This window comes from Sander vitreus, chromosome 5 (genome assembly GCF_031162955.1).
Source record: "Sander vitreus isolate 19-12246 chromosome 5, sanVit1, whole genome shotgun sequence".
Taxonomy (NCBI): Eukaryota; Metazoa; Chordata; class Actinopteri; order Perciformes; family Percidae; genus Sander; species Sander vitreus.
The window spans coordinates 1,209,947-1,224,361 of NC_135859.1; the positions used below are offsets into that span (position 1 = coordinate 1,209,947).

General features: G+C 41.9%; 1 protein-coding gene across 2 annotated transcripts; it reads right to left on the reverse strand.

The window, feature by feature from the left end:
- Positions 1 to 6,522: 6,522 nt before the first annotated feature.
- On the reverse strand, positions 6,523 to 13,531 carry isl1a (ISL LIM homeobox 1a). Of its 2 annotated transcripts, none has more exons than XM_078249977.1 (6): positions 13,353 to 13,531; positions 12,734 to 12,923; positions 11,395 to 11,654; positions 10,020 to 10,303; positions 9,221 to 9,388; positions 6,523 to 7,435 (listed from the first exon to the last, which is right to left on the reverse strand). In XM_078249977.1, the coding sequence occupies exons 1-6, from the start codon at positions 13,378 to 13,380 to the stop codon at positions 7,319 to 7,321; spliced, it is 1,047 nt and encodes a 348-aa protein (XP_078106103.1). In that variant the 5' UTR covers positions 13,381 to 13,531; the 3' UTR covers positions 6,523 to 7,318. The 2 variants fall into 2 exon arrangements, with proteins under 2 accessions (XP_078106103.1, XP_078106102.1); XM_078249976.1 differs by having other exon boundaries at positions 10,020 to 10,306.
- Between the last annotated feature and the right edge of the window lie 884 nt (positions 13,532 to 14,415).

A 14,415-nucleotide genomic window follows, 5' to 3' on the forward strand; every position in this document is an offset into this window, starting at 1 on the left:
GTGCCTCTGCTAAATAGTCTCAGGAAGGAACTTGTTTTGGTGGAACATGTGTACGTTCAAAAGTAGTTTTAGTCGTGCAACAGAAAACTCCGATTGGACAGATAGTCTAGCTAGCTGTCTGGATTTACCCTGCAGAGATCTGAGGAGCAGTTAACCATAGTCCTCACAAATCCACCAGAGGTTAGACACGCCGAAAGACACAAAGAAAGCAAAAAAGGCGGCACCGGAACATTCTGGAAATGAGACGGCGTCTATACAGACTAATGGATTCCAAACCTTGTCTCTCAGAAATCCAATGCCAAATGCTTACACAAAGGAAGCCCAAGGCAACGCATATCCAGCCTAAATGAGTGAAATCCGGTGGAATTTCCGGCAACACCTGAACAATCCCGGTATATATACTACCCTTGATCCTGATCCCAGTCCTGTAATATTATACTTTTCTTTGATTTCCTATATTTTGTTTTAGGCCCGTAGTTTGAAACAAATATGTAACACCACATTTGCAAAAAGGTCCAATTAAGCTGTCAAGCTCCGATCACTCTTTAGCTCTGCCTAAATTGCTGCTGCTGCACTGCTCAATGACAGTGTCACTGCTGCTGCACGGGTACAATGAAGTACAATGACGTGCAAAATAGCCAGATGTCACATAAAAAATGTTCATACTTTGTATTGAGTTGGCTGAATACCCAGTTCCTCTGGCTACTGCGTAGAAAACTGAACATTTGAACAGATATTGCACCAAACCTTGTGCTTCCCAGTGCGAATACTAGCAATCAAATAATTTGATTTGCGTAGGGACGTAAATAGAAAGGCAGTGTCACTTGCATTCAACTGTTTGACTGGACACTACTAACCTTGTGGGCTTTTTGGGAGTCAGGCGCCAGATATCTGGGAGGGTTGGTTCCCTTTGCTCATTTCCCATCCCAATTCAATGTGGTCTCATCCAGAGGCCTGCGATTGTTTCCTTCAGCCTGCCCAAGGTACAGTGCTGCTTTTGTTCCATCCCTCCATCGGCTCCGAATACAGCCCCGGAGCCAGACAAACCTGTAGGGTATGTTATCAGGACTCTTTGTCCTGGTTCTAAGCTTCCTCTGCCTAGACGAGAGGTACCACTGTAGGCACTGAGTCTGCCTCTGTGTTTCCCTCAGTAACTCTGCAAAGGCTCAACAAACTCAGCTAACACGACAGCTGCTTCACAATGTTAATATTTGAATGTTGTTTAAATGTTGAATGATTTTACAGGGAAGTCATACACACTTTGGACTGTTTGAAATTGATCAGTGCATTTTTCAACAACAACAAAATTCAACAGCAGCTACAATTGTTGCTTGGATCAAGAATGGAGAGACTGACACACACATCTATATATATATATATATATATATATATATATATATATATATATATATATATTTATTTCTAAAGTCATTTTGCGTGGTATCACAATCCATATTTAGCTTTTTGCGTGTCATTTAAAGCCATTTAAGCTGCCTACACATGATAGGCAGCAAAACCGTTCTGCGTCGGCCATTCCATTGATTTCCTACGGGGAGAGCGATGCCGCCCAACACCGCTCGGAATTGCCGCTGTGTGCTGCACTCAAAGTTCAAATTATTTCAACTTTGAACTCGCTGCCGACGACCTTTCAAGGCGCAACCATGAGCGCAACCAATTCCAGAAGATTCCTGTGCTGCGCTTTGCCTCTCTGCTCTGCGCCCTACCTCGAAGTTTTTCCGCAGATCATGTGTAGGCGGATTTAGTCTCTACTGACTTATATAAGTAGTACTTATATAGTATAAGGGGGATGGATGAATGGATGGATGGATGGATGGGTCAAACAAACACAGGCCTTTTACCAAGGAGACGGCTGTTTGTGTCCCATGTGAAACTAAAAGTCAACATTGATTATTTTTATGTTGACTCCTTAACTTACGTACAGTACGTAACTTAATTCATGTAACAAACATACTTATTTGAACCAAACCACAGTCTTTTTCTCTACCTTAACCTAACCTAACTTAGGAGTTTGGTTTGAAATCACGATGTTAGCTTGAAGCTCATCTTAAAATGTGTTGACATGACACGCAAAATGTCCTTAAAAGCGGCGTGCTATTTTATAAGCCTTCCCAATAAGACATTTATTGTTTCTCTGCTTTTGGAAGTTATTGCTGTCAAATGGAGTAAAACGGTATCCTTGGTGTGTCTAGATGTTTTGATTGGTTGGAAAGTGTAGAGTGAAAGTGCAACAGACAAGAAAAGCATTACTATGTGGGAGCAGAGGACAGCGTGCTGTTGACCAGCCCTCAGCAGAAGACACAAGGTCCAAAATAACAGTGAATCTTGACACCCAAATTGCAGTGCATTGGTGGATTGCTAGTGACACTCCCCCCACTGCATCTATCGGGATGGCCAGACATAGAAATAGCAGACAGACAGGCGCAGTGTGTGGCATTTTCCTCAATGTAGCAAAAAAACGCCAGAGTCAATACACTCTCACGGAGATAAAGAGATGTCCTCGCTCACTCTCAACTTGTTCCAAGCATTCCTATTGGTTCCTATAGTCTCACATAGCCAGACCTTCCTCCACAGCACTGCGGAGGAAGGTCTGGCTAGTCCACACAGCATTCCTGGATGGGAGGAAAATGTGCTCTGGTTAATTGGCATTTCTTTAAACCAATCACAATCGTCTTGGGTGGTGCTAAGCGCCGGAGGGAGTAACGGTGCCTCTGCTAAATAGTCTCAGGAAGGACCTTGTTTTGGTGGAACATGTGTACGTTCAAAAGTAGTTTTAGTCGTGCAACAGAAAACTTCGATTGGACAGATAGTCTAGCTAGCTGTCTGGATTTACCCTGCAGAGATCTGAGGAGCAGTTAACCATAGTCCTCACAAATCCACCAGAGGTTAGATACGCCGAAAGACACAAAGAAAGCAAAAAAGGCGGCACCGGAACAATCTTGAAATGAGACGATATATATATATATATATATATATAGTCTAATGGATTCCAAACCTTGTCTTGCAAACACATAGTACAAATGTATCTTGTGCTCGCTCAAAAGTATTGTCATTTGTGAATTCATTGAACATGTTATTGACTGATTCGGATTCAATGCATAGTTGCCCCAGAGTCGTCTATCTGGTCTTTAAATCTGAAAAAAAATACTGAGTACTGCACATCATGAGTTTCTGTACTTTTCATAGTGTGCCATTACTCGTGGTAAATGGTGTGCACAGGTTTGTTGGTAGAAAGCCTCTCATGAAAGATCTTCATTGAATTCAGCTTCTGCGTGTCTTTCCCCCACGGTTAACGTCTGTCATTAACTGCAGTGCAAATTACACCAACGCTACAGTATCACTGAGCTCTAACTTCATGGTCACACACTACATTTCATCATTTCATTTGCCTTCACAGTTGGAAACAAATCCTCGCCAAACATGTTCATTACTCTTAATATGAGTGAAACTCTTGATTCCAATTCATGACATATTTTCAATTAGATTTGTTGACACTCGACAACGACATAAAACGTAATTAAAGTTCCTGCTATGAAGGACATTTACTGCATTTCATTATTTCGTATCCGTGTATAAATATACACTATTTATGAATTTGTGTGTTTCTGTAGAGAAATTATTTTCAAATGTATGATGATGTACAGTAGTCATGTTATCTAAAAGCCACATGTTGTGTCGCCCAACTCCAGCACTAAACAGTGTTGTGTTGAAAAGGTCTTCTCCTTCTATTTTCTTCTGAAACACATGTAAAGCTCCCTGGACACAGGCACACCGGTGGAAATGTTCCAACTCAGTTGTAGTCCCAACTGGACATGTTATTTTAAGAAAGGTGCAGGCGACACAATCACAACGTGACATTTAAACAGGATGGAACACTATTCCAGAAGTATAGAAGCGCTGAGAGTCATGTGTTTTGCAGTTAGACTCATGCTGGATTCAAACATAATTTCAGTGTGAGTTGTTGTTGCCAGCAGCAAGTAACACTAAACACACTGCAGGAAATGACCGCTGAGTCCTTGTGTTTGACTTTGTGGAAAAATGCTTTGCTGTCTGTCAGTTTGTCCTCTGTTGTTCTCCCAGTGATGCTCGTATGACCTCACTGGCCCATCCTTCTCTTAAAGTCCCAGAAAGCAGCACTAGCGGCAGCGGCAGTATTGTAAGCAGCATGGCAGCTGCTCCTCATTCACTAATTTTAAGTAAGCCCTTACACAGGGCATCCCTCTGTCTGGGGGAAAGCTGAAAAAACTGCCATTTAAAGAAATAAAAATAATTGAAATGTCTGTAATCCTATTTTTAGCATCCGTATGTTTGTGTCACACAATGACGTGTATTTTGTTATCAGCTTCAGTTAAGATAACATGACAATTTCCTGTGTTTCACTGGCTTTTTTCAATTCCTGGGGACGGGGAGAAATTCTTAAAAGAAATCATGGTATGTATGTTCAGTGCCCTGTCGTAGTTGATTCATTGAAACAACCATCTGTAGGCAATTTCTGTTATATAGAAAAAGTTAAAGGAACCTTTTAGTACATATTGAAGCTTAAAATTGTACAGAGGGTCAGTGGAGGAATTCATGCTCATCATCAAATTGTGACTCCAAATATCCTAAATAAATGAATAATGAAATGATAAATGAATCAAAAACAGCAACTTCTGACAAATGTAAATCCCAGCAAATAACATACATTATATTATTATTGTATGGGACCTAAATCCTTAACTCAGACTATATATATCAGCTCATTTATTTCTGAATCGGCTGTTTGATAGGGAGGGAAAAAAGCCACTGGGCCAGGAATATCCAAATTCCTTTCATTTCATATCTTAAAACATGAAAACATATTGCCATTGTGGTGACATTGTATTGTTTCAGAAGTTGCCATTGTGTGGGAATCTTCTAAAACAGAGATCTTCAACGGGTGGGGGGGTCCTCAGAGTTACTGCTTGAAAGTTTGTTTTTAAAAAAACTAACGTGTCTTACAATGAATCCAACATATTACTAGCAAATTGAAATCAGCCTATTTGTGAAGAAAACCCAGTGATGAAAGGCTTACTGGCCTATAGGTAAGATAGCCAGCCACAGATACAGTTCATCCTAAGGATTCACTGTAACACATGTATATTTAACATTAAAACATGATGTATAAAATCCAACAACTATTATTTAATTAGCTTAGTAGCTAAAGTATGCACTACTTCAATGTTTTTTAAACCAAAGACTCCTTAACTGAAAGAGAGACAGATCAGGGACCCCCTACTATATATATTGTTTATAATGAAGTTGCATATTAAACTGGACCTACAATAACGTGTAGGGCGGCCTAAAGCCCATACCGTCTTAGTGCATAGAATACTAACCTATTAAAATAATAATTGTTAGCATGATTTCATAAATCATCTTTTAATGTTAAACATACATGTTGCAGTGACTCTTTAGGATGAACTGGATCAGTGGATGGCTACCTCAGTGACTACCTTACCTATAGACCAGTTAGCCTATCATCAGTGGGGATTTATATTTGCTAATTATATGTTGGATTCATGTTAAGACATTTTAATTTTTTTTTAAACTTTAAAAAATGAAAAGCAATTTGGAGGCCCCCCCTGCAGTGACTCTGAGGAGCCCCCTAGGTAAAAATGTATGTTTAAAGGCTTTAGGCCATCCAAACATCATTGTTAGCCCAGTTTAATATGCAACTTCATTTTATACAATATCAGTAGTAGGGGGGTCCCTGCTCCGTCTCTCTCTCAGTTATGGATCCTTGGCTTAAAAAACGTTGAAGACCCCTGATCTAAAACAATATTACTTAGATAGATAGAATTAGATAGAACCTTTGCTGTCATTATACAAGGGCATAATGAAACTTCATCTGGCTTTCTTCTCAGAGGGGAACTAAACAAAATAGTCTCTCTATCTCTCTCTCTCTCTCTCTCTCTCTCTCTATATATATATATATATATATATATATATATATATATATATATATATATATATATATATATATGAAACACATTGTGTGATGATAAAAGATATCTCTTAATATCTCTGTTCTGTGAGCATGGAGACAGATGACACTCAAATCAACATAATGACATTTGGTTTCTTAACATTTCCTGAAATGGATTCATGAGTTTAAAATCTAATTTGACTGTCAGATTTCAGATCACTTTGTTTCAAGAAAAATGAGATTCTTGGAGTCAGAAGCTTTGTTAAGGCCGAGATGTTGTGCAGTGGGGTTAGTTCTGAAGCAGCAGGCAGGCCAATGTAAACCGAGACAGCATCTGCACCAACATGACACCCAATTAACCACAGCACATCCATCAGGCCATTTAATAGATCTGATCTTCCGCCTCGCGTGTGTGTTTGACTTTGTATTCACAAAGAGGAAGAGGATAGTCAAACTTTCCTGTGTGTCCAATTTTGTAAATTATAGGCTATTTGAAAAAAAAAAAAAAAAAAACGAAACATTAAGTTGTGATAGAAAACCCACAGACCAAACTCCAATCGTTTTTGTCTCTTTTTACTTCAGTTAAGAAAAGTTACACAAAAGGTGGCAAATTTGTCGACAATAAATAATAAATAATTTTTTTGTTGCACGGGAACAAACGAAACATTTTTCTTCCAGAGCTAACGGTATTTTTTTAACTTATAATTAATTATACACATCTTTGGGAGAAAAAAAAAAGTATTCTCGGACGGACAATGATTCACACAAATGCCCCACGAAAGCTTGTGGCAAAATAGAGGTATACCTTGTTGCAAATGCTTTAGAACTCGGGCCATGAAGGGAAATGGTGTAATAATTACCTAAAAATGAAGAAAACGCAGTGCTGTTCCCCTCCAACGGTCTATTAAGCCTACATGATGAGGTGCGTATCGAATTTAAAAAAAATCACCAGTCAATGTTTTTTTTCTATTCAGAGTAGCGCACAGCATTTCGCAAGTATAGGATTTAGATTTCTCTCTCTCTCTGTCTCTCTCTCTCTTTTTCTCTCTCAGAGGTCCCGTGTATCGATGCAGTCCGGTTCATGTCTCTCGTTTTGGCAATTGTAACCAGGCGCGTGAACGTGCAGCACCGGGCCATGATGACGCATCCGTCCGTCCGTGTGTCCGTCCGTGTGTCTCTCTCTGGATGGACATTAGAATGTGTGGCTGTGGTAAAATCCCATGATTGTCTTCACAGTGTCATAATACAACCAGCGGGGTTGTTTGGTGCGGTCCGTCCGTCCGTCCGTCGGTCGGGAGGGAGGGATGGATGGATGGATGGGGAGGATGCGGCGTCGGCGTCGGCGGCGGCGGCTCAGGCCTCGATGGGGCTGGACACCATGCTGTTCGGCGTGTCTGGAAGCTGGGACGACATGGACGCTACCTCGCTGCCCGTCGAGTTCGATCCCGGACCGCCCTCCGAGAAACTGACCTGCGGGACACCGGAGGGGGGAGAAGTATTCAGATGCTACACTTTAGTTAAAGTAGGGGAAACCGGGGGCATGTGTAACCTTTTTTTTTTTTTTTTTACATTTTCAGAGAATCATACTAAACATGTTCAGAGTTAAGTGTCATCACTCTAGCTTATTTCTGATTGGAGAAATTGAGTGTGTTACAATTGCCTCCTGTTGAAAAATGCCCTCACACTGTAGAAATACTCACACATACAAACACAATATATACACGTAACAGATAAATGGTGTCTCATACAATATAACAATAAAACAGTATTTAAGTAATTAGAGATTAGAGATTTTACACCCTATCTTATTATTTGGCCAAATGTCTGTGGACACATGAACAGTCCACCCACACTGTATGTGATAGTGTAACCTGTGGTGGAAGAAATAATCAGATCCTTTACTTTAGTAAAAGTAGGCTACTAATACCACACTGTAAAAAAAAAATACTATGTTACACATAAAAGTCCTGCAGTGAAAATGTTACTTCAGTAAAAGTCTGTAAGTATAATCAGGAAGTTAAAGTATTAAAAGTAAAGAACAATCCTCCCATTGTAGAAAGTGTAAAGGATCCAACCAGTTGTGTGTTTAATGGTCTGATCATTTCAGATGTAGGCCGTTATATTGTTGGCTAGTTTCAAATTCTATTTCTATCAGACCAAAGGCTGGCTACGGAGATAATATGGATACAGCCTTTTAGTCCATTTACTGTTCACATTATTGCCCAAAACATGCTCATATATCTGGCTATAGCCGACTGTATATAGGCATATAATACAATAAATAAAAATAAACAATCAAAAAGACTTGAATCATTGCCATTGTTTGAGTTTAGTAATCCGTCACAGTTCATGAATGTTATCGGTGTCAGAGTTTGAATGAAAATGATTTATCTTATTCATAGACTATACACTGTAATCTAAATTCCAACAAGAAAAGCAGACTTGCTGTTCGCTCTGATGGATTATTATTATTGTTTTATTTTTAGGATTAAAGTGTCTGCGTGATAATAATTGTATAATAGGCCCTAAATGAATGGGGAACCAGCGTCTGACTGGAAGGTTTAGAAAACATATCTAGACCTGAAACCCTTGTAGAAAAGCCTAGGTAGTAAATGGGATTAAAAAAACAAGTAAACACCATAAATGCTGACCAGGAAATCATCTGAGCTCAGGGGATGTATTGTGTTGGGGGGGGGGGGGTAACGTCTTATTTATAGGCCTATGTATCCATATCTAAATGAAAATGTTTACTCAATCCATGAAAACGCTTTCACTTGTCTAAACACATACAGCTCAGCTTTCAGAACAGATATCGCGCGTCCAGTTCTTGTCATGAAGATGATAATCCACTTCTGTGGCGAAGAAACGCACCTACACACAGCCTGCAGCGTCACTCCAAAGGAAATAAAAACCAGTACGAATAAAATAAAGATCTCCAAAGTTTAAAATCCATCATTGGTCCTTGTGTTTGTGTTTCTGCACCATGGAGTCCTGGCCAAATCATAAACCGGCTTTCCAGTATATATCTCAGGATATAAATGTAACAGAAACGTAGTTGAGATGACTGACATTAGCAGTGGAGGGTAGGCTACTTTTTAAAAAAGCATGTTGGAAAACAGACAAAAAAAACATCTGCACAAACCGGTCATTGGATGATAATGATGATAATCTAAATGTCCCAGGCGTAAACTAAATACAGCCTATACATTCCAAGCATCAGAGCTTTAGTGGCTTAGTGAAAGGAAAAAGACGCACCAGTTGTTGGAAGGCCGGCTGGTCGATGTCGCTCTGCAGGGCGAAATCGCTGAGGACCTTCCAGGGCGGCTGGTAGCTCTGCACCTCCACCGGGTTGGCCTGGATGCCGCCGTCGTGCCGCTCCGGACTGGCCGCGACCATCGGGGTGCCCGTCATTCCCTGGATGTTCTGGAAAGGACGACGCGGTCAGTACACACACCTTTCACTCTCGGTGTGTGTGTATGTGTGTGTGTGTGTGTGTGTGTGTGTGTGTGTGTGTGTGTGTGTGTGTGTGTGTGTGTGTGTGTGTGTGTGTGTGTGTGTGTGCGTGTTTGCGTGCGTTAGGGGTTATTATGGGGGGGTTGGGGGGCATCTGAAATTAATCCTCCAGTCAATCAATAATCAAGAAAACAAATACATAAACAGAGAGACGGATTCATGTGTTGTGCGTGCGTGTGTGTGTGTGTGTGTGTGTGTGTGTGTGTGTGTGTGTGTGTGTGTGTGTGTGTGTGTGTGTGTCGACCATAACACTCCATCCCTTACAACGGCTCAGTTCATGCACACACATCCCACAACATACACCTTGGGACACGTGTGTGATTTGGGGCTTTATGAATACAATTTGACTACAAAACTCATTGGTCATGTCCGCTTAAATAGCCTATAGGCTACCTTAACTTTACTCCGGGTTAAACATCTTAATGAATAATGTAAGAGCGGACAGAGATGCAACATTTAGGGTCAGTCTTGGTCAAAGAATACAAGACATACGTTTCTATCCAGCGTGCTGTCACTATGAAAGGCTGCCCCGTCTTATTACCGTCTTGTCGTTGGGCTGTTGCTGCTGCAGCTGCTTCATCAGGATGCTCCTCTTCTTGTCCTTGCACCGCTTGTTCTGGAACCAGACCCGGATGACCCGCGGGCTGAGGCCGGTCATCTCCACCAGCTGCTCCTTCATGAGGGCGTCAGGCCTCGGGTTGGCGTTATAGCAAGTCCGCAGCGTGTGCAGCTGCTTCTCGTTCAGCACCGTCCGGACCCGGGTGGTCTTCTCCGGCTGTTTGTGCACGTGAGGCCGCAGCGCGGGCTGCCGGGCCGAGATTGGTTCTGCTGTTAAGAAAGGACGGGAAACAACCCGGGGAAGGTAACATTAATGTATCTGTCTGTCCCAGATAAGAACGACAAATTGTGTGGACGGACAAGATAGAAGACTCATAGAAGTATTTTGCCATACACGGTCCTGCAACACCATGCACAACTTTGTCAATTAGTCCATATTCATCATCCTGATAGAAACCTTTCTGGCTTAGTAGTAGCCTATAGTCTACTTTACAAACGCAGTGTTGCTGATGTTATGTCGCCTATATTTTGCATAATAAAAGCAAAACTCTACATGCTACATTTGTCCATTCTGCGCGAGTGCTATGGTAAACTGCCTTTAAATGCAACCATATTTGAGGAGGAGAACAGCGCAGCTCTGATTGACTAATCTGATCTGAGGTCAACACACAGCCTACATTAAAAGCCACTATAGGGCAAGCTAGCGATACGGCAAACTAACCCTGCTTCCAACCCTTTCCAGACATGCAGAGCACCGCACAACATGTCTAGTTTAGACCCAACGCATCCCGGACGCACAGTCCCCCCTCCAGCAGTGATAACTTGGTGTATTTCTGACAGCAGCGCCCGCTGTATCTAATCTACCGAGCCTGCATGGCCTGGCTGGACAGAGGTATGCAGAAAAGACTATGTAAAAGACAAAACAGCCATAGGAGACAAAGCAGAAGCAATCCAACCTCAGAGAGTCAAATATGAAAGCAGAGAAGCTCCACGTATAAGTAATGGCACCAGGAGCAGCTTCATGACATTTACATTCAGACAGAGATCAAACCTGGCACTAAATCACTCTGACATTACAGTGGGAGTGTGGAGAAGACTGCGCACTCAGTGCCAATGTGAAATACAAGAGGTGCATGTCACTCTGCTGTCTTATGGAGAGTCAACTCGGGAAGTCCTTTTTTGTTTAGTTTTTAACGGACACCATGCCCAAAATCCAATTACGGGAAAAGGCTTCGGAACTTCGGAAAAAAGAAGAAAATCACAGCCAGATACGACGAGGAGCAAGTTAAAGAACATGGTTTCCAGCAGTAAGAGTCCCCGGGGTCAGTCTCCCAGCATGCACTCCTCGGGACTTTTACCTGCCATCTGCAGCGGTCTGGCGGGGTGCAGCGGACTGAGCGGGTCTCCAGCGCCCAGGCTGGCCCGCTCCACCACGTCGTGGTCAGCCCGGCAGAAGAGCCCGTCCTCCCGCAGAGCGAACTCGTCCCCCGGGATGAGCTGCCGGCTGCAGGCCACGCAGCGGAAACACTCGATGTGGTAGACCTTGGAGCGGGCCCGCATCACGAAGTCGTTCTTGCTGAAGCCGATGTTGCATTTCGCGCATTTGATCCCGTACAACCTGCGGGACAGGCGCGCGCACACACACACACACACACACACACACACACACACACACACACACACACACACACACACACACACACACACACACACACACACACAGACACACGGTCCGATCAGCTCAGTCACTTACAAGCCATCAATAATCTATTTATAATTATAAAATATATACAGTATGACCGAAATAACATGATCGATAATTTGGCTTAATAATTAGCCTATAATAACAACAATAATAATAATAGTAATAACAATAATAGTAATAATAATAGTAATAATAATAAAAGAGTTTAATGAAATATAAAACATGGATTTTATAGTAGCCTAATTGTAAAACAATATTTCCATTAATTATTATTACTATTAGGGTATTATTATTGTTATCATTATTATTAACATTATTATTATTTTCATTATTGGTAGTATAACATTATCAGTATTAGCACATGCTATTTTTTAGCACATGTCTGTTTATGATATCGGCCTATATAATATAATATATTTCTGTGAACTTTTGTTGTTTTTTCTGGCTGAGACTTTAATCCAGTGTGACTGATTTTAGTATAACTTATATGTATATGTATAACTTTAACAGCCATTTTTTAGACAACAAGTCAAGCCTTCTCAAGTTGTAGTCAAAGAATTGTGAACATGTTGTGATAACGCCAAATCAGTGAGTTGTTTACAGGCTGAATCCGAAAAATAGCTGAATGGTTTATGATTTTGCATCGGACACATGGATTCATAAATGTGTTATGTAGGCTTGATGCTTTTAAATGTTTTAAAAATACATCTGATGTCATGACAGAAGACACTGACAAAGACATGGATGCACGGTCAACTAATTGTTTGAGCAGTAAAAATAATTATAATCATGATGTTAAACATATAAGTTTAACCCATCCAATTCAGGGCTCCACGTGACTTAAATCAGTCCGAATAATATTATCAATCTGATATTGTAAAATTGCCATAATAATATATTTTTTTTAAATCGCCGCGAAGCTCCAGCTATTTCAGTGTATCTGAAGAGGGTCCCCCGTCCCGTCCCGACCCTTCCCGTCCCGGCCGTCCTACCTGATGTAGTCCCGTTTACAGTACGTCTTTCCGTCCCTGACGAAGCACGTGCACGACTCGTCCAGGTACTGGCTGCACTCGGCACATTTGAGACAGGCGGCGTGCCACTCCAGGTCCGGGGAGACCCGCAGGATGTACTGGTCGTGGATCTGGTTCCCGCAGCCCACGCACAGAGACACCAGCCGCTTCTCTGCAAGAGCAGCATCACACACATCACACACACACACACACACACACACACACTTCCCTGTCCGCTGCAACAATTAACCAATAATCAACCAAACGGCCTTCAAATAATTTAATAGGCTACTACTAGGTTATTAGGCCTATTATTATTATTATTATTATTATTATTATTGTTTTTGTTGTTATGATTTATATTATTAAAATAATATTATAGGCTATATGAGCTATTATTTTTCGAGAGTCTGATTAAAAAAGTCTGTAACATCCGCTAACTTAAAGCTTGACTGATACTTCAAAATTCAGTCTTTTATGGTACCTAATACTAGAATAGGCCAGTTCTGTCTACAGACAGCAAAACAAAACAACATCAACTCTCAAGTTTGGGATGAATTAAGTTCCAAGATCGCATCCTAACGCCGAGCAGGTGTCTTACTTTTCGGCGGGTCCCCCATGTCTCCCATGTCCACAAAGTAAGGCGACGTTAGGTCCACTGTCACGGCGGGCTGCGGCGCCTGGAAGCCTGGATGTGTCCTCCGCTGCCGGGGCTTGCCGGGCCAGGGGCTGTGCTGTCCGGCTCGGAGAGGGAGTGTGTGTGTATAGTGTGTGTTGCCGGTGTGTGTGGCGCTCTGATCCTGACAAGCAGCGGGGCTGACGTAGGACAGCAGCACGTCATCTGCATGAGCAGCTGATTGGCTGGTGCGACCCTGACCAGCACTAACCGAATACAACACACACACACACACACACACACACACCCGCACACACGCGCGCGCACATTGGCACACTTATTGCTGCATATCATTTGTTTTCCAGCTTTGCTTTGCTCTTTTCTGTTCTGTTAATCTTCTCTCTGATTCGTTAGTGTGCTGTTGATACTGAGCGGACTGTTGTTTACATGGTCAGCTGAGTGTTTTTCATAAATGAAAACACACTTCATTTGTATTTTTTATTTCATTTTTAACTTTCAATGTGAACCGGACATACATTGGACCATATAAAGGAAACATTCCTGGACATTCATTCTTGAACAAGGTCGAACAGGAAATGGATTTATAGGCTATTGGAGTCGATTTAACAGTCATAATTATTAAAGCCTTGAGACATGACTTAAACATATCATGGACTAGTAGCCTACCGATATAGTGCTGTCAGGTGGAAACCTTGTATTTGCACATTTTTCTGCACTTCTCAGAAACTCAGAAAGCCGCCTTGTTGTAGGCTAAGACAGTGACAACGCATTTTTTGGTTCAATTTAAGGAAAAAGATCACCGCAGACATGCGGGGTTTAGAGCAGCTGATGGTGTGAGCCTAAATCAGGGCGGTGCAGGCCGGGCCCGCACACCAACACGCCCTCTGCTGTTAGAAACCTACTCACTGGAAACACACAGCAGCATCACGCAGAGCAGGGGATACCTCAACACTCTCTCCCAATACGTCTTTACTGGAAAGGAAAGTGGAATGCAGCCGAGTGAAAATAATAGCCCTCCTGCTGCTGT